The sequence below is a fragment of the Pholcus phalangioides genome, unplaced genomic scaffold (assembly GCF_987345545.1).
Source record: "Pholcus phalangioides strain wild (caught in Gottingen) unplaced genomic scaffold, Ppha-v1.0 ptg000008l_1, whole genome shotgun sequence".
Taxonomy (NCBI): Eukaryota; Metazoa; Arthropoda; class Arachnida; order Araneae; family Pholcidae; genus Pholcus; species Pholcus phalangioides.
In genome coordinates, this window is record NW_028301601.1 from 49,262,504 (window position 1) to 49,287,259 (window position 24,756).

The 24,756-nt window shown below is 37.6% G+C and overlaps 2 protein-coding genes across 5 annotated transcripts in view; one reads left to right on the plus strand and one right to left on the minus strand.

The window, feature by feature from the left end:
• The first annotated feature begins 1,374 nt into the window (after positions 1-1,374).
• On the plus strand, positions 1,375-10,077 carry Sap30 (SIN3-associated polypeptide 30). The gene is made up of 5 exons (XM_089234826.1): positions 1,375-1,596; positions 5,153-5,330; positions 5,483-5,605; positions 5,730-5,828; positions 9,756-10,077. The coding sequence occupies exons 2-5, from the start codon at positions 5,163-5,165 to the stop codon at positions 9,882-9,884; spliced, it is 519 nt and encodes a 172-aa protein (XP_089090952.1). The 5' UTR covers positions 1,375-1,596; positions 5,153-5,162; the 3' UTR covers positions 9,885-10,077.
• A 2,451-nt stretch (positions 10,078-12,528) lies between these two features.
• The window catches only part of Cnx99A (Calnexin 99A), a 28,062-nt gene continuing 15,834 nt past the window's right edge, over positions 12,529-24,756 (minus strand). For all 4 annotated transcript variants that reach the window (XM_089234827.1, XM_089234829.1, XM_089234830.1 and 1 more), the window contains exons 17-19: positions 22,518-22,658; positions 18,905-19,192; positions 12,529-15,591 (exon numbers count right to left, since the gene is read on the minus strand). In XM_089234827.1, coding sequence (XP_089090953.1) covers positions 15,529-15,591; positions 18,905-19,192; positions 22,518-22,658 — 492 coding nt within the window. In that variant the 3' untranslated portion in view covers positions 12,529-15,528. The remainder of the gene's footprint in view (positions 15,592-18,904; positions 19,193-22,517; positions 22,659-24,756) is intronic.

A 24,756-nucleotide genomic window follows, 5' to 3' on the forward strand; every position in this document is an offset into this window, starting at 1 on the left:
ACTTTCCATCCAGTTCAGTTTGTGGGTTTGAATCGTAGGAAACTGTTGTGCTGGAAAACTTCTGCTGTCGTCTGCTTCATTCTAGGTACTTTGTTTTTGATGGCTCCTTATGCTCCGAAGAAAGAACTGAACTTGCCATCCAGTTCAGTTTGTGGGTTTGAATCATAGGGAGCTGTTGTGAACGAAAACTTCTGCTATCGTCTGCTTCATTCTAGGTACTTTGTTTTTGATAGCTCCTTATGCTCCGAAGAAAGAACTGAACTTTCCATCCAGTTCAGTTTGTGGGTTTGAATCGTAGGAAACTGTTGTGAACGAAAACTTCTGCTATCGTCTGCTTCATTCTAGGAACTTTGTTTTTGATGGCTCCTTATGCTCCGAAGAAAGAACTGAACTTGCCATCCAGTTCAGTTTGTGGGTTTGAATCGTAGAGAACTGTTGTGAACGAAAACTTCTGCTGTCGTCTGCTTCATTCTAGGTACTTTGTTTTTGATAGCTCCTCATGCTCCGAAGAAAGAACTGAACTTTCCATCCAGTTCAGTTTGTGGGTTTGAATCGTAGGAAACTGTTGTGCTGGAAAACTTCTGCTGTCGTCTGCTTCATTCTAGGTACTTTGTTTTTGATGGCTCCTTATGCTCCGAAGAAAGAACTGAACTTGCCATACAGTTCAGTTTGTGATTTTGAATCATAGGGAACTGTTGTGAACGAAAACTTCTGCTATCGTCTGCTTCATTCTAGGAACTTTGTTTTTGATGGCTCCTTATGCTCCGAAGAAAGAACTGAACTTGCCATCCAGTTCAGTTTGTGGGTTTGAATCATAGGGAACTGTTGTGAACGAAAACTTCTGCTATCGTCTGCTTCATTCTAGGAACTTTGTTTTTGATGGCTCCTTATGCTCCGAAGAAAGAACTGAACTTGCCATCCAGTTCAGTTTGTGGGTTTGAATCGTAGAGAACTGTTGTGAACGAAAACTTCTGCTGTCGTCTGCTTCATTCTAGGTACTTTGTTTTTGATGGCTCCTTATGCGCCGAAGATAGAACTGAACTTGCCATTCAGTTCAGTCCAGACCAGACTCAAAATTTTACGGTGCTGACTGGCCCTTAAAGCGGGCCATTAGCCAACAAACAGGCACGCGTGTTCGATTCCCTATTGGCTGGAACCTGAAAATTCAGTTCAGGGAAAATTCAGGGAATGTTGGGTTTACTCACTGAGCTAGAAGTAAACTGTCCTTATAGCTCATTGGGTTTACTGTCATCTCTTTGTTTTTCAAGAATGATAATAGATGGCAGTAACAGCCACAATTTGAGAAAAAAATCAGTGTCAGTCGTTGCAAAGGCCAAATCAACTAGGGTTTATATTGTGTTGTTATTGTTTTTTGTTATTATTATATATTTTTTTTTATAACAGGACGCCGCGGCTCTTGATAGTGTGGCTCTGTGTCAAAGTGATTTCTTTGAATATCCAAATACTTCATCATTGAATGAACCGGAGAAATTCGCGGGTTTGAACTCAATTAAAACACGTGTTACGTGATAGAAAAACGTGTTAGTTTATTATTTTTCAAACTTGGGAATCGTGATTTCCTTCTCAATCATTGTGGTAAGTTGGCTTCGTTAGTATTCAAATTGGATTGGGTGTTTTTTTACCCGACCCTCATTTGTTTATTGCATTTTTCACTGTATTCATTCCATATTGTAAGATATATTATTTGAGAACTGGTCGTCTAGGTAGGGCCGTCTCAACTGCATTCTGGAGCCCATGGGTATAGTTATGCGCTTTGCGGACCCCCCTTTCAAGTGAGAAAGGGGCCTCACATAAGAATTAGATATTTATTGCACTGTTATTCTTAATAGTAAGTATTGGACTTGGTACTCGGGTACCGTTAGTGACCGGGGGCGTCGCAATGCCATCTATAGCAGAAGGCCTTCTCGCGAAACTCGTGACGTCGCTGAAGAAGTTATTTCACATATTGTCATTGGATATACTGCAAAAAAACAAAGATATCGCATGCGTCGGTCTGTTATACCCAATATCTACAGGTGAAATAACTTTAGTGACATAATGAGTTTAGCTCGGAGGCCTCCCACTGTAGACGGTCATTTCCTATTTCAGAATGGGTACTGGCCTCGGGCAGTAAGTTTTTACTTCTTTTCTAGTCACGTGGCCCATGGTGACATGGTTAAGACAGCCCTGGGGAGGAAAGTCACGAGTATTCCCCATGCCAAGTATCAGAACGTAGAGTGTACATGCTTAACCCATGTCCTGTTGGAGTTATCTGATATGCAGGGCCGTCTTAAGAGCATCATGGGGGGGGGGGGCCCAGGCCAAATGATTTTCCCGAGACCCTACCAGGCAAATTTTTGATAATCTCAACCAGATCCCATTTTTTTTAGGTCCCCAGACTATTCCCAGGTGGACCAATGCCTTAAGACGGCACTGCTGATATGCCAGTGACCTCAAACCTAATTTTGTAAAAATGAACTAAGCTGCACATAACCAGATCACTTGAATGACCCATGGCACATTCTCACCTCAATTTTATCACTCATTTCTTGATTGATCTGGACTATCTGTCAAACCAGACGCGACCTAGGCTCTGTCACTTCTGGGATGGATCTGGACTATCTGGTACATATAGATCACTTATGTGGTCAGCGACACTTTTTTCAACCAATGAAATGGCCTGTACTGTCCAAAAGGTCGAGCACCTTCATTTTAGAATATGCAATCTCCCTCCCTTTTTTTGCGTACATCGGGAAAAGCAAAAAAATTTGTCCATAAAAGGGGGTAACATGTATATTACATGAACTCCCCTCTCTTTTAAAATGAAATATAGTTATTATACAGTGGATTCTACTTATAACCTTTCTCAAAGTTCATCATGGAGAGAAACGTTGTGGGTGAGAAAACGATATAAACAGAAAATCTTGATGAGTAGTATAGTTGGGACGAAGGAAATTTGTCAGTCCAAGCAGTAGCATTATAAGAATCCATTGTATTTGGCCATAAAAGAGGGGTGGCCAACAAAAGGGATTTGCAACCAGGAGTGCATCAAACTGATTGTACAATAAACAACGCAAAAAAATCCATATATAGTAGTCTAATCTACATTTATAGCAAAGATACAGAACCTCTGAGTTGTGATTCCAATAGGAAAAAATATTGATACATACATACAACACGATAAAAGCCTAGTCTCACCATATTTCCTGGATAAAAATGCAAGAAATCGAGATATCACTAATTGTCAAAGACAAGTGAGGTTGCCAATTACAGGTGAAAATTGTCAAAAGTGAGTAAAGTTATTGATTACAGCCAAAAAATGATGAAAGACATTAATTCCCTACATTTCTGGCTCACGAATGACAGAAGTCCCGCATATGTGGTGCACAGACTGAAAAGGTTGTGCATCCCTGATTTAAGGGACAGGTGCCCAGATATGTGTGTCTCTTGGGTAGTTATCATTAAGAGATGGTACCATGGACCTAACATTTTTCCCAACTTCAAGGCGCGAATGCAAGCCAATCTCCCCTTTGAAAAAGTCTCACCACAGAGAGCAACAGGCCTACAAACAGTACAAATTCAATTCAAACATAACACATCGCTCACTTCACTTCTGAAATATAGATGGCAGCACTAAAATATTAAAACACGACACTGCATATGCACTCAGACTCTTAGGTACAGTCCTCCTACCACGAGATGAGATTTGGCTATGTCACGTCAAACGATTCTATTTTATCCTAGAAGGACATGCCAATTGTGAAAGCTCAGTCACTGATGAACTTTTCTCGATGTGCAATCATTTTACCAAAAAAAAAATTGAATAAAATCATCCGACGTGACGTGACATGACGCAGTGAAAATTCATCTCGTGGTCAGAGGACTACACACACACAGTTACATTTCCAGCACAACTCACTAGGTAGTAAATCTCCCGTAGATGGTAATAGACCTGAGTTGTGCTCAAATTGAAAGAAAGAAAAGGCCTAAAATTTCTGGCAGGAAGGACAGTCCTGGTTACAGATTTGTATGGCCCCACAAGGTTAGGGGGTGACAGGGCTCCAGCCTGATTCTTATCCTTTTTTTTCATATTATAAATTCACTATGGGGGAGGCCACCAAAGATCTCGGGCCCAACTGCAAGATGTGGGTTAGGGCACGACATTGTACAGTGCTGTTAGGGATTGTAACCTTCTAACCACAGCTGCACAACATCCGGCCTGCAGGTCAGATACTGCCGCAAAAGATGTTCTTAAAAAATGAATCGATCCAAACAACAGAACAAAAACATCAGTTCATGGTGCTTGAGCACACCAACAGTCTTGCATATCTGGCCTTCAGGCTGAAAAGATTACATCAGTAAGATGTTCGATCATTACACTTCATTCACAGTTAGAAAAATTGATGGGAGCACTACACATAACAAGCATATCACAAAATCAAACTTCACGTTATGTTCGCAACATGTACACTCACATTCTCGCATGCACCAATTCATTAGAAATTCCATAGAGGAATGTGTACAAGGTGCATGTGCAGTTAAGTAGAAGTAATAGGCTGAGAAAAGATTGTGCAAAGTGCTGGGAGTACAGTGTCTCCCCAGAACCAAACCCCCTATGCTGCTACTACTACTTTACTGCATGCCAACTCCAGTCACATCATCATAGAGTAATTTACAAACAACCAAGTTGGGTAGGAAATGAAGACAGCACCATGTACAGGTGGTCACCTCAGGTTCTTTAGGTAAAGAACTTGCAGAACCCCTAGGCTGGAATCTTTTATAGGTCCCCAGGCAAGGATCAAGTGATTTCTACTGAAACTTTCCTATCAAACAGGGTATTTTAATGATATAGAAATGTTTTGACATATGTGGTATTGAAACTGCGATTGTTTTTCAATGTGATAATTGGAAAAACAGCTTTCTTTGTGTGCCAGAACTTTACAGAATTAGTGAAACGAAACCTCTTTTTTCCTGGTGTAAATGTGTTGACAGGTCCCTCCTGTAGTGAATTTGTAATGTAAAAAGCATTATGGATTTATCCCAAAAGTTCCCTGTACTAGAGCCCTGTCAGCCCCATCCCAGTTATTAATTATCCCCCCAATCAATTATTTGGACGAATATATATTAAGACCTCTTTTTTCTCTTATTCCAGACTTATTAAAATGAATGGTTTTAGCACCGAGGAAGAGACGCAAAGCAGCCACAATCAGGTCTGCTGTTTGCTCGATGATGGTATAAGATGCACTCAGCCAGCTGGGAACGCCAGCTACAGCAAGAGGATCCAGAAAACAGTGGCGCAGAAGAAACTGAAATTGAACATCGATCCGAATGTATGATTCTTAATTTTTTTTATCATTTTGAAACTATCTCTGCAGTTATATTAATAGTTATTTGCAATCTACATTCGTCATTCAACCCATCACTTTATGCCACCTGGTATCAATGATTGTTTTCTATTTTTTTTTTTTTTTTTTTTTTGCAGGCTCGGCACATTTACATTTGTGAGCACCACAAAAGTGTTATCCAGAGCATCAGGAACAAGCGGAAGCGTAAAGACAGTGAAGATGAAAACGGCTCTAATGATCAAGATGTCGACACACCCGAAGTGAGACTCACTTTCCACCCCATCCCTCACAATCGTCTATTTAGGTTTCTGTTTAAATTGTTTGTTAGTTACTTGAATAAAATTGTAAACTTGCCGCAATTTATTTATTTTTGTCTTATTGCAGGTTGATCTCTACCAGCTGCAGGTCGGTACACTGCGGCGTTACAAGCGACATTTCAAAATTCCTACGAGGCCTGGTGTCAATAAGGCACAGCTGGCTGACGTAAGTTAAATTTTGTTTTTGTTAAAAGCTATGGGGCTATTTTAATGAGTTCTAGGACCCAAGCATTTTTCGGGTCCATTGTTAGCCTAATTTATGTATTAAAAAATTGTGCACTTTCTTACCAATAAGATACTGAGGTTTCTGGCTGCCCCTGTGTGATTCTTTCTGATTAATCAGTTACTCTGCTGATCAGTGATAGGGTAGGATCGGATTTGGTGTGGGCCACGATTTCATTCGCTCCCCTTTCCCCCCCAGGCCCACTTGTTAAGATTTCAGAGGCAGATTTATGGTTTTGCTGCCTGTGGGCTGCACAAATTTTACTGCCTTTTACCCATTCTAGTCTAATTTTCTTGACTTCTAATTCCTTGAATACGCCTCCACCACCCAGTCACTTTTTTGATCACTTGCATGCTTTCACTCTCTCTAGGTCAGTGTTTCTTAACTGCCTGGCCTTGAATGGTTCACCGTTTCATTTTTATCCATTTATTTCCCATTAGTTGCGTATGTCCGGGTCCCTCCACTCACAAAACTTTCAACCAGGCAGTGACCCCCTAAAGCAGAATGTTTAGCACTGTTCTTCGACGAGCCCCCAGCTGACTGGAAATGTTCTGCAGTAAAAAACTCCATACATGTAATAGTGGGGTTTTTTTGCACTTTTTCTTAAAATTCTTCCAAATTGTTCTGCGACTTACGTCGCAGATTTTGGCACATTCTGCTTTTGGGAGCAGTGCCTTCCGTAGGTTGAGAACCACTACTCTAGGTCATTCTTTTACAGGGTTGTTTGGTTTTAACCAAGTGGTTTTTTTTTAAAAATCAAATAAAAGTGGCTTAAATATAATTTTTTTTCCTTGAAAAATATATTGGTTCATTATTAGCCAAAATCATTCATTCTTACCACATTTTATATTCTTGGGGTACATTTTGGTGGTACATCCTTAAATGGCATAAGATAGTATAAGTGGTTTTTTTCAAAAAGTCTCAAAGTGGCTTGAAAAATACTCCTTATAGCGGGAGTTACTCGGACTATTAAAAATGGCTCAGCCATTTTTCAAAGGTATTTTCCAATGCCATTTTCCTTTTTTCTGCCCTCCTCTTCTGCTCTTGTTGCCGGTTCATTTTGAATTCAATTCTTTTGTCTACAACAGTGAGTAACTCCTGCTGTAAGGAGTGTTTTTAACCCTTATTTACGAGTCCGGCAATCGAGGGACCCGGGTTCGACTCCCGGTAGAGGCAGAGATGAGTTTTTTCCTTCCTTAAAAAATTAACATCTCAAATAATAAATATCTTCACAACATCCAGTCTTCTGTATATCTTGTATTGTCATTATTTGTTCAATTACTTCGTTTTTTGTGATGTTTCCATGAATTATGAGATCGTGCAATGCTATAATTCAGTTACCATTTTGCCATGACTGTCTATTGTTTCCATTGTGAGCAAATTTCCCATGTGTTGAATGAGTTCGGTATCATTAATTTTAAATTCTTAAATATTTTTTTTCTCCTTTGCCAAATAAAATTCCACTGCTTCAGGAATATTCATGTAAATTTTCAAGTCATTCTGACAATCATTCTTTTTTTTTTTTACAGTGTTTTGAAATCAGAACCTTAGTTATAATCACCCTGTATATCGTAAATCATCGCTAATTTATCTGCATTATTTATGCTTCATTAAATACATTATATTCACCTAATTTTTATTATAGTTTTTGCAAAATAGCTTCCTAATTAAGCATACTGAAAGTAACTGGAGAAAACACCTTTATATATTATATGATTGATAATAACATTAAAAGAATTTTCAAACACAAAGTAATCCATTGAGTTAAGCAAAAAATAATTAAATTGCAAAAGTTGGTTTTTGCTAAAATTTAAGAAATATTTATTGTGATTAATTAATATGGGAATAGTGTTAATTATATACATTAATAAAATTTTATTTTAATTATTATTAGAAGTTTGAATGATTTTTGAGAAATTTTACTGTTTTTCATGTTGATGCTATTTAAAACAAAAAAAAAATGGTTTTTTGGTTTTTTTACCAACTCTGCTCTTTTATGATTATGGTTCCTCACTGACATGGTTCTATTCTCCAATAGATCACTCCCGTACTTGCATCCTATCTAGGCTGCTCTTTTGGCTGCGCACTGACCGGGTCCCTGAATCTTCAGGTCACACGCTATGTGACTTGCATGGTTTTTGCTCTGTGACCTAGAATGACTAAACCTTAGTGACTTAAAGAGTGGTGACCTAGACTAGGTCACCACTCTTTTAGTCACTCACATGTTTGCACTCTTTCTGTGTCACACTTTCCATCACTCACGTGCTTACATGGTTCTTTGCTTTCTAGGTCACTCCCATGCTCATACACTGTTTAGGTGGCTCATACTTACTCACATGCTTGCAAACTTACTAGGTCACTCTTTCAGTCACTGACTGGCGTGTCCCTTGCTCTCTTAGTCATTCCTTATGTTTTCAAACCATAAGGTCCGTCTAGTCAGCACCTCCTGGAGACAGAAGACCTCTGCACTGTTTGCCATAAACATCATTCAGACTACCTAGCAAGTTTGCCACATTTTGAAACACTGCATCCTATTTCGTTTCTTCTTATTTTGGCGTAGAATCTTCCTGATTGGCTCGCAAATACAGCATAGTGGATGTGGGACATAGAAATCACCGATTCTGAGCCCGATCATTTCTTTTCCTCACAATGATGATACTGGCACGAGCAGGGAATTTTTTTCCCTGAATATTCTGAGAGAAAATGGACTACTTACTGACGTCACATGCAGACTGCAGAGGCCTTCTATCTCTAGGAGGTGCTGATCTAGGCCCCTCCTTTAGTTCCTCATGAACCTGGTTACTCAAAGTAAAGGTCACTATTTTGATCACTCACTGACCTGATCAGTTGTGTTCAGGGTCATCTGATTAGTCACTCACATTACAGGTTACTATATTGCAGCTATGGTGGTCGAGTGGTCATAGTGATGGACTCGTCCCACCATTGCCATAGTGGTGGTTGGCTGAAATTGGTTTTCTGTGGTTCCCAACTTCAAGGCGCAAATGCGAGCCGATCTCCCCATTAAAAATTCTTGCCACAGAGAGCAACAGACTTACAAGCAGTACAAATGTAATTCAATCATAACCACATCACTCACTTCAGTTCTGAAATACAGATGGCAGCACTGAAAAATCAAACACAACACTACATATGCACTCAGACTGTTAGGTACACACACAGTTACACTTCTGGCACAACTCACTAGGTAGTAAATCGCCGATAGATGGTGATAGACCTGAGTTGTGCTCGATTTGAAAGAAAGGTCACTATATTGGTCACTCACTGACCTAGTGTCTCATTCATTAGCCCCAAAGCCAAATATATTGAAATATTCGGCGTATGTTGCTGAACAATCAGTGTTGCTGCAGAACACTTTTGAAGAATTTTAAGGAAAGTGTACGAAAGGACTATTTCAAGAATTTTCACTGCAGAACGTGTCAGTCAGCTGAGGGCTCGTTGCAGAAGGAAGCTAAGCATCCTTATTCGTTAGTTAGAAGCAGATTTATGGTTTTGCTGCCCTTCTAGTTTAATTTTCATTACCACTCTTTTCTCGAAATTGCCGTCCTGGGCTATAGCCCAAAAATCCCTCCCTGTAAATACGCCATCGATGATGTCACATTTTTCTGAAGGAAAAAAGGCCCTATGATTTATTTCCATTAATGAAAATTCCTACTTAATATCTGTCGGTGCGAGTTCTTTGAAATCGGGATTGCATTAGCATTTACATGATCAATAGATGTTTGCTTGTGTGCGACCAGACCCTGCAAACATCTCGATTCCAACCACAGGTTTCGATGGATGAACTAGTTCACCAATGACAAGCCTTTCAATGGAATTTGTGAGAATTAACCTTGAATTTTTTTTTTACAGACTCTTTCGAGACATTTCAAGACGATTCCAGTGACGGAAAAAGAAGCCATTACGTATTTCATTTACATGGTCAAGAACAACAAAAACAAATTAGATCAAAAGAACGGGACTGAATCATCTGCGAACTGAACTGATCATTTTTGAGTGTATGTGTCCCCCCTATTTCGGAGGGAGAGAAATTTATTCATTGTTTTTATACATTGTATATATGATATCGTGCATATTTATCGTTGCACATTTTCATCCAGTGAAACTCAAGTATTAAAGTCGTTGTAAATACAACATTTAACTGGTGACCAGAAATAAAAATTATATTCGGTCATTTTTTCTCCTCTTGTTTTCATTTATTGGTTTTGCTACCGAAGTGGTGGTGGGGGGGGGGGGGCGCTGCTGTGTTGGAATCAAGTAAAGTTTACCTGTGTGTGTTTTATGCATAGGTGGGGGAACGCGATGCTATAAATTTGTTTCATACACATTAGATCAGTCTCAGTCATCATTGATGCTGGAGGGGTTTCCAAACCGAATATTTACATAGGTTACTGGGGAGATTGGTATCTCCCCCATGTTGGAATTTTTGATGCCATCGATACTCTTCTATTACCACAGTTGGCACTTTTTTTTGTCTGGTATCTTATAACGGAAGAGTACCAGGCCATCTATCGACTCAAAAAAAAATGAAACTGAATATGGACAGCTTCTGGCATTTAAAAGGAAAGAACTTGCATCTACTCTCACCATTGAAAACTAGATGGCAGTAAACACTTCATGAAAGAAATATTTTACACACTATATCGGGTTCTCAAACTATGCTCCCAACAAACGTTTTCCTTTGTGATTCTTTGTTAAACTGCTCTGGAGAGGCGTTGATAAGGGGGGGGGGGGGTGCACTATATGAAATTATATAGGTCAAAGGGAACTACAGTCAAGACCGACAATGTTTACATCAGCAACGTCTTGATGCCAAAACATTGTTTGGTACTTGCCAGTTATTTGGACAAACCATTGACGCGAGGATTTTTTTGGAACGAGTTTGTTACATTAATGGCAGCCCGTATCAGCAATATCATCAGGAACATTCCATCAAGGCCTGCGCTACAAATCCCACATGCGGGACGCCATATTCGTTTGACATACGTAATTCGGACGACTTTGACCAGTGGTGGGAAAAATAATGCCATAACTGTGCTGTTATCTGGGGTTTAGAAAAAGAACTAATTGATAGCTTTTCGTTTGCTTTCTCAATACTAGATAGCAGCACAAATCCTACTTTTATGTTGGTGATTCATTAATGAACTTCTCACGTTTCTGAATAGGTGGCAGCTGGATGGACTTCTTTGCTTTAGAATCATACTAACCATATTTCTCCGACAAACATACGGGATTTGCGATCTCGTGTGCGGGGAAAACTTGGGCAACTGCCAGTTGTCACCAAAAATAAACATAACCACTAAAAAAACAGATCTCTTAAAAAAAAAACCAAGTGTCCAAAAATGAAGCGCTCAAAGAAGAGGTGGACTTCATGGTCAGGGGGTGAGCATGGCCCCCACATCCTGGAACAGGCCCCCTTCTATAATAAATTTACAGCATGAAAAATCAAAAAAATAATTGTCCCTGGAGCCCTGTCATCCCGCCCTTGTGGGGGCCGTCCACAATGACTTTGTAAGGTAAAAAGAAAAAATTCTAAGAATGGTCCCAGGCCCTGTCAGTCGTAATCTTTCGAGGGGGGGGCTATATTATCTCTGCCCTTTAATGTAGGTTTCAAAGACAGAATTTTGTTTTTGGAGGGTTCAACTGGTAGTGGGGAGCCTGTGTGTGATACTATGGTAATAAACGAAATCTTTTCATGAAAATGCAATTGACTGGATATCAAGCGAATGTAATCTCAAAGGAAAGTCACATTCACATGTCTGAGACGAATCAAACTTCTTCACTGTTCGGGCAAAGCTGTCATTAAACTGCATATAGGACAGACATATTTTCTAACTTTAAGCTAATTTAAGAGAAAAGATTACTAAAAGATAATCATTTTCTTACATTCCGTTGAGAGCAGAGCACCTTGATTTTCAAGTAGGGTGACCAGAATTGAAAAATAGAATATGTGTATCCAGATTTCACAAATCGGATGAAATTTTTGTCTGGGTTGAGATTAACACAAATATATGTACAGGGACTTGCCAATAAGAATTTCACAAATCCAAGTTAAGTCCCTGTAAGGGTAAAACTTTAATTTTTGGAAAGCTGTTAACTTAGATCGTATTAGTCAAGAAATTCCCTTGCCTGTCTTGAACTTGATGACACTGTATGAAATAAATTCTTATCTCACCAAGTAATATTTTTTTTCTCTTACATCTCTCATATAAGTGCAAACGTTTTTTTAATGATATAATTGTGAATAATTCTCTGGTCCCGATGCACTTTTCATAATGTTACTGCATACTCCATGTATAACTAAAAGCATGCCCGTCATTTGCCCGCCCCGTCTCCGGCTTTTGAAAACACTAAAAATGATAATATATATAAATACACTGAGTACATGTGCTTTGCCGCCACGGAAAAAGTTGAAATGATGGCCCTGAGAGACAAAGTCCTTTATAATGATACGCTTCTCTGAGTATCGTTATATGGGCATGTTTCATGATACCTATATTCATGTATCCAAAGTTTCCCTTTCAAAATGGTTGCTCCTCCAACCGTTTTGAATAAGGAAGGTTCTAATGTCTCATAACGTATTCTGAGTAATAGACACGCACAAAAGAATGTTCGACACAAAACAATAAGCTAATGTATTTTAATAAATAAGACACAGCAAATGAAACACAGGTATTCTCAAACACAGCGGAACCTCTATTTAACATAGTTTCTTTAAGTAATCAATAATAAACTAACAGAAATAAAAGCAGTGAAACCATGTCGAACAGTATATTCAAACAAGTAATACCTATCATTTAGTCATACAACACTATCAAGATATTTTCACAATAAAACAATTACACTAGTTTTTTTTGCATAGATACTATATTCGGGATATGATATTGAAACATGGTTAAAAAAATTGAAGTTTCCGACAAAACAAAAACAGAAAAAAACTTTTTATGGACAAAAATGCACTATTCGCGAAAGCTCCCGAACTCTTCTTTCTGCACACAAAAAAACTTGTTATATGAAGACTCCGCTGTATTTTCCAGTAATTACCGATAAAAGGTCAGGTAATAATAATTTTTTTCCTCATTCCGACAATAATTTCAGTATAATATATGTATTTTTATTCTCATGAAGACATTTTCAAAATATAATAAATGAACGTAATAAATTTTTTTGTTTTTAACACAACTCCTGATATATATGATAAAAAAAAGAGAAAAAAAATTGTAACGGCCGATTTCTGATGCAAAAATGCTTCTAAAACATTCACTCACCATCCATCCATACATTTTGAACATATGCAAAATGAAATGTACAAATACTACAGGATATGCAAAATAAACTCATTCTAACGGCACAAGAGGATTCGATGGCAACCAATTTCAAGTAAGAAAACTTAAGTAATGCCAAATGGGGTAAACACAAACTAATAATTAGTAGCAGTAACCATAAAGGTTAGTACAAATGTTGATATCCATTTTTTTCTGCGGATGTCAAGGGAAAAGGAGCTTCATATTACACAGGTTGGACCTAGCTATAGCGAACAAAGTTCTTTTAAATCCAATATAACGAACCAAATTTTATGCCTCATGAAGTTTGGCACCACTATGTAGGTGAAACTAACTTTTGATTCATATGCATAGACCAGTCTTTCCTCTAACCAATGACGTGCAAGACACTACGACTTCTAGTGTAGTTTTCATGAATTCCACAGCTTTCATTGTAATTTTGTGAGGTCAAAGTATTGGCAAAAAAGTTATGCATAACAGTCCAGCAATAAACAGGGGACGGCTCTTGGGGCCACGTGGCTGCTGCTCTAGAAGGGTGCAAAATCCTAGGTGAACGGGAGAACAAATTAGGGGAAATGATTTCTGTCCACTTTGGGGGGGGGGGTGCAGAATCTGAGATGAAAGGGGTGAAAAATATGATTTCTATTAACCAAAAAGAATTAGGGGAAGTTATTTCGGTTTTTCCAGGAGAGGGCGCCAAATCTGAGGTGAAACGAAAGGAAAAAAATTAAAAACAAAAACTTTTTTTTTCTGTTAGAGATTGTTGGGATGGCATAGCTGCCCAACTCTGGAGAATGAGAATCAGGAAGGTTTACGCACAAATCTTAATTCTGTACAAAAATAAATATAAAATATATTTTTGTAAAATAATGTGGGGATTTTTCATTAACGAAAGTACATTTGTAGGAATTTTTCCCCCTTTGCAAAAAAGGGACATCGCACAAGCCATCACTGAATAGCGCCGTCACCAACTAGTATATTGAAGCACGTGCCATCACTACTCTCAAATAAAATCACGCCAACAAAAGAAAAAAAAATCACCTTTGGGCCTGAAACAGGACATACAGACTTAACAGGGCATATGGTCAAAGCAGATACAAATCCTTTCACAGATTTCAGATTCCAAAAGGCCAAACTGACACTTGCTGTTTGGCAAATGTCTTTTTCCTCCAAAAATGGAATTTTTTTGCGATTTGATTCAATGGCGATAATTCACATAATGCTTATGTCTCATTTCAGGTGTTAAAAACGAAAGCAAATCTTTTTTCCAGGTAAAATTTTTAGGAATATTTTTCCCCTGAAAATAGGGATTTTTTTAAAATCACGGTCGAAATTCAGAAGATAAGAATGGTTCAGAAGTCCGGGAGATGAAGTAGAATTTCAAGAGCCTCCCAGAAAATCAGGGATACATGACAACTATGGAATGGGAAAAAATGGAGGGGGACCCAAAATAGATCCCACACAAGCCTCCCTGGGCGATACATAAAGAAAAGAATTACGGACAATTGATTAAAGAAGAAATACACGATAGAACAAGTAACTGGCTGAAACGCTTCCGTTTTCAATGTTAAAGAACAAGTATAACGTGTGAGCCACCAAGAACTTGACTAAATGATTCTGCCGAGAGCAAAATTTGAGAATTGTAAAGAAAAGCACTGATTTCAAGTCATGTCCCTTCAAATTGATAATAAAGTACTTAATTTTGTAGGGTGCAGGGGGAGGGGGCTAGGACTTGCTATAAATCCACTTCATTCATGCATAATTTGATTTTGCTAAATGCGAACGCAAATGAAATAAAGTGCACGTAAGGAAATTTTAGCCACGTGAATACAAACTTGAATGAAATGACAGGGTTTGCATAGAGAAACCTACATCATATGCTGACCTTGAACGGACCTTTTCCTTTCGATAAATCACACGACAGTGTATGGGGAAAAAATTCACTGCAGTGCTTTTGATGTTATGCATACGGTATATAGAGTATTCACACACAACCAAAAAAACTGCTAAGCACACAGAACCGTCGCTACATGCACATGAAATGTGAACATGCAAGCATTTTGAGATAAAGGAAAAAAAAAGGCATGTGACAAAAGCATTTCTCGTAAGCAACTGGTAAAAACTACAAATTATCAGAAGATATAATGAAACAAAAGACAAAAAAATATATAAAATAAACATTCACCATGGAGCATATAGAGTCACCGTTCTCTTGCTGACAAACATCAATACCGTTTATCAGATCTGCACTTCGCCCATTATTACCGATGACTAGGCACTTTTTTTTTCTTTTTTTTTTAAAAATGGTAATGTCTCCATGGTAAAGCAATTGTAATCCACACCTAATCCATTTCCCTACGTGCTCTTCTACGTTGACGAGGATAATCTCCAGCACCAGGTGTGTCCTGAAATGGTAGGGAGAAAAAAAGTTTATAAAGTAAAAATTGAGTTTTCAAGAAAGGATACTAGTGAAATAGTTCAATGATAATTATATTCCAACTTAACCCCTGTACTCATACATAGTAAAATCGCATTAACGTGACCATTTCCTACTTTCGATGTCAGTGCAAAATAGTCGAGATGCCATATGTAATCAGCAGATTTAGTACAGGGATGGACAAATCGCAAAATCATCTAGGCCCCAGAACAATCTTTTATGCGTGTGTTTTTACCCGAAGGAGGAGGTCCAAAATAATAATTCTTTTGACTTTTTCGGACCATAGTGACCCTCTTTCAAATTTATAGAAATTCTAAACATTTTGTGCTGCTCTCAGCCTGCAATTTACCAGCTACAAACAGAAAAGTTTAAGCGCCAATACCAATTTTTCAGTAGCCCTGGTGACCTGGATTGGATTTGTCCAGCCCTGTGGTTTAGTGGGTATATAAAATGGATTGTAGGAATTCTGAAAACATTTAGCTCAAGGGTGCTCAAACTTTAGGAAGGTGCAGGCCACTTGCAAATGTGCCATGGCTCATTCGAATGATCTGTAAATATACTGCCGGCCACTTAAATCATATGGAAATTTTCCACTGGCATGTTGAAGTGCTCTGTAATTGTGCAGCAGGACACTTAAATGATCTGGTAATGTACCACATGCCAATAAGTCATAAGGAAATGTACAGCATGTCAAAATAACTCATGTGGGAATGTGTGCCGTGGGCCACTTGAGTAATCTGGAAATGTACTGCAGGTAATTTAAGTGATCTGCGAATATGCCATGGGTCACCTGAAAGATCTGTAAATGTCTGTCCCACAGGCCACTTGAATGCTCTGAAATTGTGGAGCAGGTTACTCAAGTGACAATGCTGCAACCCACTTGAGTGATGTAGAACTGCACCACAGGTCATTCAAGTGGCCTGTAAATGTGCCACACATCTTTTAAGGGATCTGAAACTTGTCGCGAGTTCCTACGTAATCTATTAATGTGCCACTTAGTTAATTTTTATAAAATTTGGTTTGAGGTCACAAGCCACACCACATGATTCTGAGGGTCACATTTGACCCACAGGTCATGGGTTGAGAATGTATGATTCTGATTATTGTGAAAATATGAAGCAACTCATCCGACAAAAAGAACAATTGAAGTGAATAATGGCCTATATTGGTTTTTTTTTCAAACTTTAGAGGAATTGTTATGAAAGTTATTGCTAAAAAAGGAGAATTTCTTTTGCCTCAAAATAACAGACCATTATTTCATCTGGGAAGGTAAATGCGATGCATTTATTACATAGACCATTGTTCCAATTATAGAACTCATGATTGTAGCTGTTTAAAATGGCATAAAAACCGCTGCATACGTTCGTTTCTGCAGGAATGTGTAATGGAAGCTATATGGAACATTATTCAGTCAAAAAAAAACCAATTTTGCAAAAATCTAACATAGACCACATTCGGCCAAACCCTTCAATATTTGGCTTTCAGAACAAGGATGACAACATTTCAGAAATTGCACAGTTTGTAACTGTTTGTGTGCTACTGCTACAGTGGTGGAAAGTGTAACATGAATGGCAAAATCACACCAACTGTGGACCTGTACTGATTGGAAAAAGGTTGCCTTCTCTGATGAATCCCATTTTTTCTGCATCTCATAGATGGACATTGCACATTCAGCAAGAAACAAAGGGAAAATAAACAGATCCCAACCATTTGTGGACGAAAACAAGCTGGCCATGGCAGTATTATGGTCTGGGAAAGGGTTAAATGCATTCTCTGGTTCCCACTCATTAATGTGAATGACACTGTAGATAAAACTAATTATGCATTACAGACCATACAGATTCTGTTATCTGGAATTGATGGCATCTTTTAGCATGACACTGCAACATGCCACACAGCCGGAAGTGTTTGTGAGTGGTTGGAAAAGCACAAGGAAGAAACTTCCAAAATCCCCAGACTTAAACCAAATCTAGCATCTATGAGACTATCTCTATCAAGTTGTTTACCACATATAACCTCCAACATGCATTCTTCAGCTGACTAAAGTCAACATAGCTTCATATATCCCCCGTCAACACTTACAAGCACCTCACTGAGTCCTTCCCAGCTCATCTGGGAAAGGACCAGTTGCTGTCTGAGCAGCAAAGGTGGGTCACATTATTGTGATTCAACTGTGCAATTGTTTTACTTCATTCTGAAATATATATTTTACCCCCCTCCCCCATATAAAGTCTAAAAAAATCTGATGGCATTAAGGAACCCTATCACGAGCAGTGTGGAGTGGTGACAATTCATTCACATGTACCATATAATAGTATAATACACGCAGTTGTTTGAAACTGTACATAAGAACGTAACATGTCAAAACGGACCATATTCACATAGAAACAATATGACCAGAAATTCCACCTAAAATTGAGCGGTCAACCATCTCTTAGAGATATTCAGTTAGGATATTTTTTCTATGAAAAACCTTCAAAGTGCAAAAAATTTATTTCACAGCAAAAGATAATAGCTTTCACTGCACATTCTCCACTAAGTGGAACATATTGCACAGCCCTCTGTTTTGAGGAATGACAGATTCCCCCCCATTTAGCAGCCAACATCAGAATGAAGGAATCTGTATCGAATAATCTGTAAGGAAACAGTATCAAATGGATATGCTTCTGCTAGCCAGAAAGGAGGACATATGGTTTAACAACTAATCGCAGCAAGTCAGTATAAAGTAGTTACACTTTTCCATTATTTGGTCAGTGAAAACCGGTAATAATAGTTTTTTTTCTCAAGTCTCAGCATCTTTTAATATCTCTGGATGATGTCAACTGTTCGTGGTGGGGTCCAGTTGATACTCAAACTCACGAAGGCCTCTTAGCTTGAATATACACTTAATGACAGCCACAAAAACCCAATAATCTGCTATTCAGAATAACCAATTAGGTTATTTTTTTTAGTTCAATTTAAATTCATTTTTAATTGGAAATCATAATTTGTTTCGTGAACTCTGAGATATCGCTGTTTTGACAAATATTTTTCTACTGAAAAATTTTGAGCAGAATCCAGAGCCGAGGGTGCTTAAGCATTTTGATTGATGATGCTCATTAGATAATTACCAGGTAGTATGAAAGATTTTCCAGATAAATAAACATTACCGAAAAGTACAGACAACTGGACACAATGCGAGGATGTGAATTCAACTGTACTTCTCGCTTCATCTTTGCATTGCATCAAGTTTATCGTACCATGCATGAATAGTGGAGACAGGCATCTCTCTTTATAATTACCTGCTCTTCACTTTCCTCTTTAACATTTTCTTCCTCCTCATCTTCGTCCTCTTGGTCTGCATCTTCATCTTCGCTGTCTTTGCTTCCTTTCCTGCATTTGCTGTCGTCAGGCTTCTCCTCCACCACAGGACTCATCTTTGGTTTGACTTCTTCTGCCACTGGTGCTGGTTCTTCATCTTCCTCCTCTTCCTCTTTTACCTCTTGGATGGTATCCTCTTTCGCTTCCGCGTTGGTCTGCTCTTGGAGTTTCCTCATCTTCAGCTTCGATTGAAGGACTTCTTGACTCTCCTGGCAGGAAAAAGAACATATACCAAGTCAAATCTGAAATTACTTTCATTATGCAATTGAAATTTTAAATATATTTTGTATCAAATTAAGACACTAAAAATGTATACAGATTTGATATCACTGATTTTGTGATCCCAGACTTTTCATATTTCTTTGGTTATTCTACGCAATTTAAAAAAAAAAATTAATATTTTTTTTGTAGGACAACCTCTCACCAATATTCTTCAGAAAGGGCAAACTTGACTTTGCCACCCTCTTCCTCTGTAAAACTCCAGTTTTACAAGTTTTTTTTTTTGCATTACATATTACTTCAATATGAAAACTTCAATAAAATTTCAAATTTATAAATATAAAATTTGCCACCTTGAGACAGTTGCCTTCCTTTTCTTTAGCTTTGGAATTTTTGTTGATGTCATAGGGGTTTTTACACTTTTTTTAACTCTACAGTAGCGGTTCTCAACCTTTTTGACTGGTGGAGTTGTTTTTTTGTAAAAAATTTCTTTGGCGGAGCCCCAGTAAGCCTATTTTTCATTTATTCATCAAAGTTACTGATTTATTTTTGTTTAAAAATATTAATAATTATATATTTTTTTTCAAATTTACTGTTTTTTATTTTCCTTGAGGGGCCGCGGAGCACATGGTGAGTGCACACGGAACACCAGTTGAGAACCGCTGCTCTACAGGTTGTTTCAATACTCACAGCACATACATTACGCGGATGATAGAACACAAGTAGAAAAGCAAAAATCCCCATACAACCTATGCCAGGAACTCAAGTGGTTAAGCATTGCAGGGCACTTCCCAGCAAACACAATAAATATACTTTTCACAGCAGCCTTCGTCGTTTATGCTGGGGGATCACTGGCAAAATGGATGAATGAATCAGGAGAAAGCAGACAGACCTTGTTGCTCAGGTTTTTGTAGCTGCTAGTACCATACAAAACATGCTTAGTGTTTTAGACAATATTTGGATATTACTACATTGATGGGTTAAAGCCTGCATTCACTATTAGTGGCTGCAATTTTGAGCAGTTGCTATGACAGCTGTGACTGGCATTTACTGAAACAATTTTCTTAAATTTATCTCCTTAATTTTGTTTCAAAATTAAGTATATGTTTTGTTTCTTTCCATCTGTCTTGTTTCTCATCATTTCATGGCACACAGCAAGCAACACCCTCTAGCGCTTAATCACTAGAGCTCCAGGCACAGGTTGCATTGTAGTGATTTGTGCTCATCTACATATAGTTGCGCTTTATTATCCCTCCCCAACGTATGCAGCATGATAAACTGCCGCTGTGGTCATAGTGACGGACTCTCATCGCGAGGTTCCAGGTTCAAACCCCATCGTTGTCACAGTGATGGTCGGCGGAAGTTGGTTTTCTGTGGTTTCCAATTTTGAGGTGCGACAGCAAGAGCCGATCTCCTCATTAAAAAGTCTCGCCACAGAGAGCAATAGGCCTACAACGGTAAAATATTCAAACATTACACTTCAGTCATAGTTTGAAAAATATGTGGTACATGGCTAATTCGTAGGCTGTACTAATTCGTTAGAAGTTCCGCAGAGGAATATGGACAAGGTACATGTGTGGTTTAGTAGTAGCATGATAAATAAACACCCTATATAAATTCACAAATAACTCATTAATGGTTCATGGCAAATCACTTACAGACATGCCAACTTTTGAAATCCAGAGATTCTCCCGAGGAGAGCATTCCCCCCCCCCCAACTCCGGCACTCACACACTCGATAAAAAAAAAAAAATTCACAAAAAAAAATTTTTTTAATCAATTAAGAAAAAGTTACATCTCCCCCCCCCCCCCACCTCAAGGCAGGTTCTGCATTGCCCCTGAGCAGAATATAATTCCGTGTCAGTCTTTCCGTGCAGAATAGAGAAATCACATCTACATACTGTTCATAAAATATGTGTTTCCTTTCGTGAATGCTATCAGTGACTATCTTGGGTATATGAACTCTTAAAAGCTTTATTTTAGCTTTATTATAGCTTAAAGTTTTATATTTTCTTTCTGAACACATTTAATCGGAAGAAACAATTTAAAAAAAACTCAAATTACAACGCTGCCGACGAAAAAACGTGTTTACTGCACGGTTGTTAATGGAATACAATAAAGATTATACAGGAATTTCGGCAACCAAGGTCATGCCCTTGATAAATGATTGCCGATAAACGCTACGAAAACGAAGTCGCGTCTTTGCCAGTTGCTTAAATGCGGTCACAGAGACTTTTTTTAAGGCTGCTTGATGGAAATGACCACGTCTGTCCTCTATGGGTGTTTTCCCTAACGACGATGGTAATCATGGAGGCCACTGCAACGTGAAAGCTCGCGTAAAATCTAATTTTCTGCCACAATCCAGAGAAATTTTAACAAATCCGGAGAGTGGGAGGAAGGATGAAAAATCCGGAGTCTCCTGCCTAAATCGGGAGAGTTGGCAGGTCTGCACTTATAATATTGTGATTCACATTATATAAGTGTACTTATTCCTAACTTCTACTTTATATACTGAGAACAGGCATATGCATGATTTTTTTCAAGGGATTCTTTTTTCTTCTTCCGAAAGGGAGGTGTTTCTGTTTTTTACTGCAAAAACAAAACAAAAATAACCACTAAAACCTTCGCTCAAAGGGGAAGAGGGGGGGGGGGACTCCAAAAGCGTCTTTCATATGCCAGTAATCTTGAAGTATTTTGATGTTGCACCCCTGGCATACCTAGTTCAGAAAATCCTCACCTTATTGCTATGCAATTTTACCTTCAAAATATTTTGCAACACTAATCTAATAATGTCTTGAGATCACACTGTTTGGAAAAATCGCTGCTCTAAAATGTTCTTCGTAAGTGCCAAGATGGATATTCTAAGAAACATGGTGTTTTTTAAAAAAAGTCTAATTCCAAGCTTGCTGCTTACATATTATGAACTTTCGTAATATTCACACACATCCTAAGAAATTTTGGCATCTTCAAGTATCAAGTTAAATGCTGACACACGTCAAGCCAATATCAAGAAAATAAAAATTTCACATGTAAAAGAACCTCTGCTCTACGGTAAGACACTATTTCAGAAAGTAGAGAACTGAATTTTACAGAAAATTCCTTATGAAGCCAAGTTTGCTTCTCATAGACACTTATTCGTTACCTGAAATAACCTACCATACTGTAGAAACCGGGAATCAAAATCCATGAGCTTTGAAAATAATTAATGCATATTTTAAATACAAACACAATTACACATCAATACACACTTTGCGAGTATAGCACATGGTGATAATGCTTTGCTATGGGAAGAACTTTTACATATACAAAGGTTACCTTTTGTGCTCGGGAAGGAGCTGGGGAAGTGCAACAGAAGCTAATGAAAAGGACAACAGGAAGGCCTATAACTACTAAGTATACTGCCCAAAGCCAAGGATTCTTGTTCGTGTATTTAAAGAGCCTCATGAGAACATTGTCCTAAAAAAAAGTATGAGAAACAAGATAGATCAGAACTTTGAAGCAAAAAAATACAGTAAAAAAATGAATTAAGATACCTCTTTTACACGTTTTCTTATATGTAGTGCATACAGTGCAACAGGAATGGCACAGTATATAAAATACACAACCCATGCATAAGGATGGTTATTAGTTTTTTTAAGAATCCGTTTCCAAAGTGTCTGCATTAAAAAAATTCAAAGCAGTTAATCAGATGTGATGCAAAGTTGAATTCAAACATTTTACTTCATGAAATGTTAATAATGAATAGCTGTGACATCAAATGGACTTAAAACAGAACCAAAATCTCCAGATGAACAAATATACATCAATTAAAATGTTTAATACAGTAAAAAACTCAGCTATAATGACATAGAAGATTTCAAAAAATTTTGACGTTGTAACCGAGGCGTCGTATTACAACTGAGAGGTTGATTTTTTCAAGACTTTTTTTTGACAAAAAAACATACTCAGAGGCAATCAAATACTTTGCATGAAATTTTTATTTCTTTATGATTAGGGTGATCCATTTGATCGAAAAAAATATGAGAAATTATAATATTAATGCAGTATATCACCACTGATTCTTACCAAACATGGTGTCAAATGTAGACGAAATGACAAAATATTGTTTCTACATAAACCTTTGCGAAAAGGAAAATGCTACAGCAAGTCTAAAATACATGTCTATGCTAAAATGTATTTCTCAAAAAAAAAAAGCTTGGCAAATGTATGCAGGGTCGCAACTAGACACTTTGTCACTTTTCACCCAGAGCAAACTAGCATTTTGGTGCTCATTCTGGTCCAATTCCCCACCCCAACCCCTAATTACGGCCCTGAATATATAAGATGAGAATATTTATAGACATATTTATTATAACTCAATTTATAAATTTTGCAATCAATCTTTATTCTTGATTTTAATTGGGAATTAAAACAAGCTTCATGGGAAAAAAATAGGACATTTTTATAAAAAATACCAAAATATTTTATATAGTGTTGCAAAAATTGCAAAAGTGTTACTAAAATTGCATAGATTCTAATTGCATTCTTAACATTCCGATTTTCTCATTGACATAACGTCAATGAGAAAATCGGAATGTTAAGAATGCAATTAGAATCTATGCAATTTTCTTTTTAAAAAAACCACGGAAGATTCCCTGGATGTCATTAGCTCTAATCTTGGAATTTCTTGGAAAAACATCATTGAAATAGAAAAAAAAGTGACGAAAAATTTATTATTATATCCGAGGTGGCTAGTTTTCATCTACGTTATAAGCAAGGTTTATATTAACATTATTCTCTATGGAAAACAGTCTGGTCGCCAATTATTGGCATTATAGCTGAGGTGTCCTTACAATAAAGGCTGTTATAAACGAGTTTGACTGTACCTTCAACTATACTAATTATAATCAAATACACGTAAGAAAATCAAATGTCTGTATTGTAAATTCAACTGACGTAAAGACAATTCGTAGTACATCTGCAGAGCAAAGGGTGGCCAGAATTGTTTTAGAAACATTATTTCTTATGAACCGTAATGTTCTTGCAGAACTTATCAAATAATTAATTTCAAAGAAATAACAAAATTAATTATTTGCAATTGCAAAGTCTCTTTGCCTCTTCAATCACATCGTAAAAAACTTCAGACCACTGTAATTTCCTCATTACAGGAGCCATAACAAGGATGTTTATGAGAGAAGGTAAAGCAAAATTTGATACTTCCTCTACTTTAGAATTGAATAATTTTATGTTTTTTGCTACACACTCCTTAAAATTTGTCACCCAGGCAGTTGCCAGGTTTGCCCTACCTCATTGCAAAAGAAAAAATTATCACTATAGAAACCAGTGTTTAACAGTTCTGGATAAACAAGAATAGAATCCAGGTTCTGCTGTATCAGCAATGTTAAAACTTGTAAATAATGTCCTACTATAGTTGATAGAAATATTTATAGAAAAATTGCAACGTTTTAAAGACAAATAAAATTTAATTGGTCGAATGGTCGACGCGTTTCCGCTCTTCAATAGAGAGCCATCATCAGGATCTCATGGTCAGAATTCACACAAATTAGCGTTGACC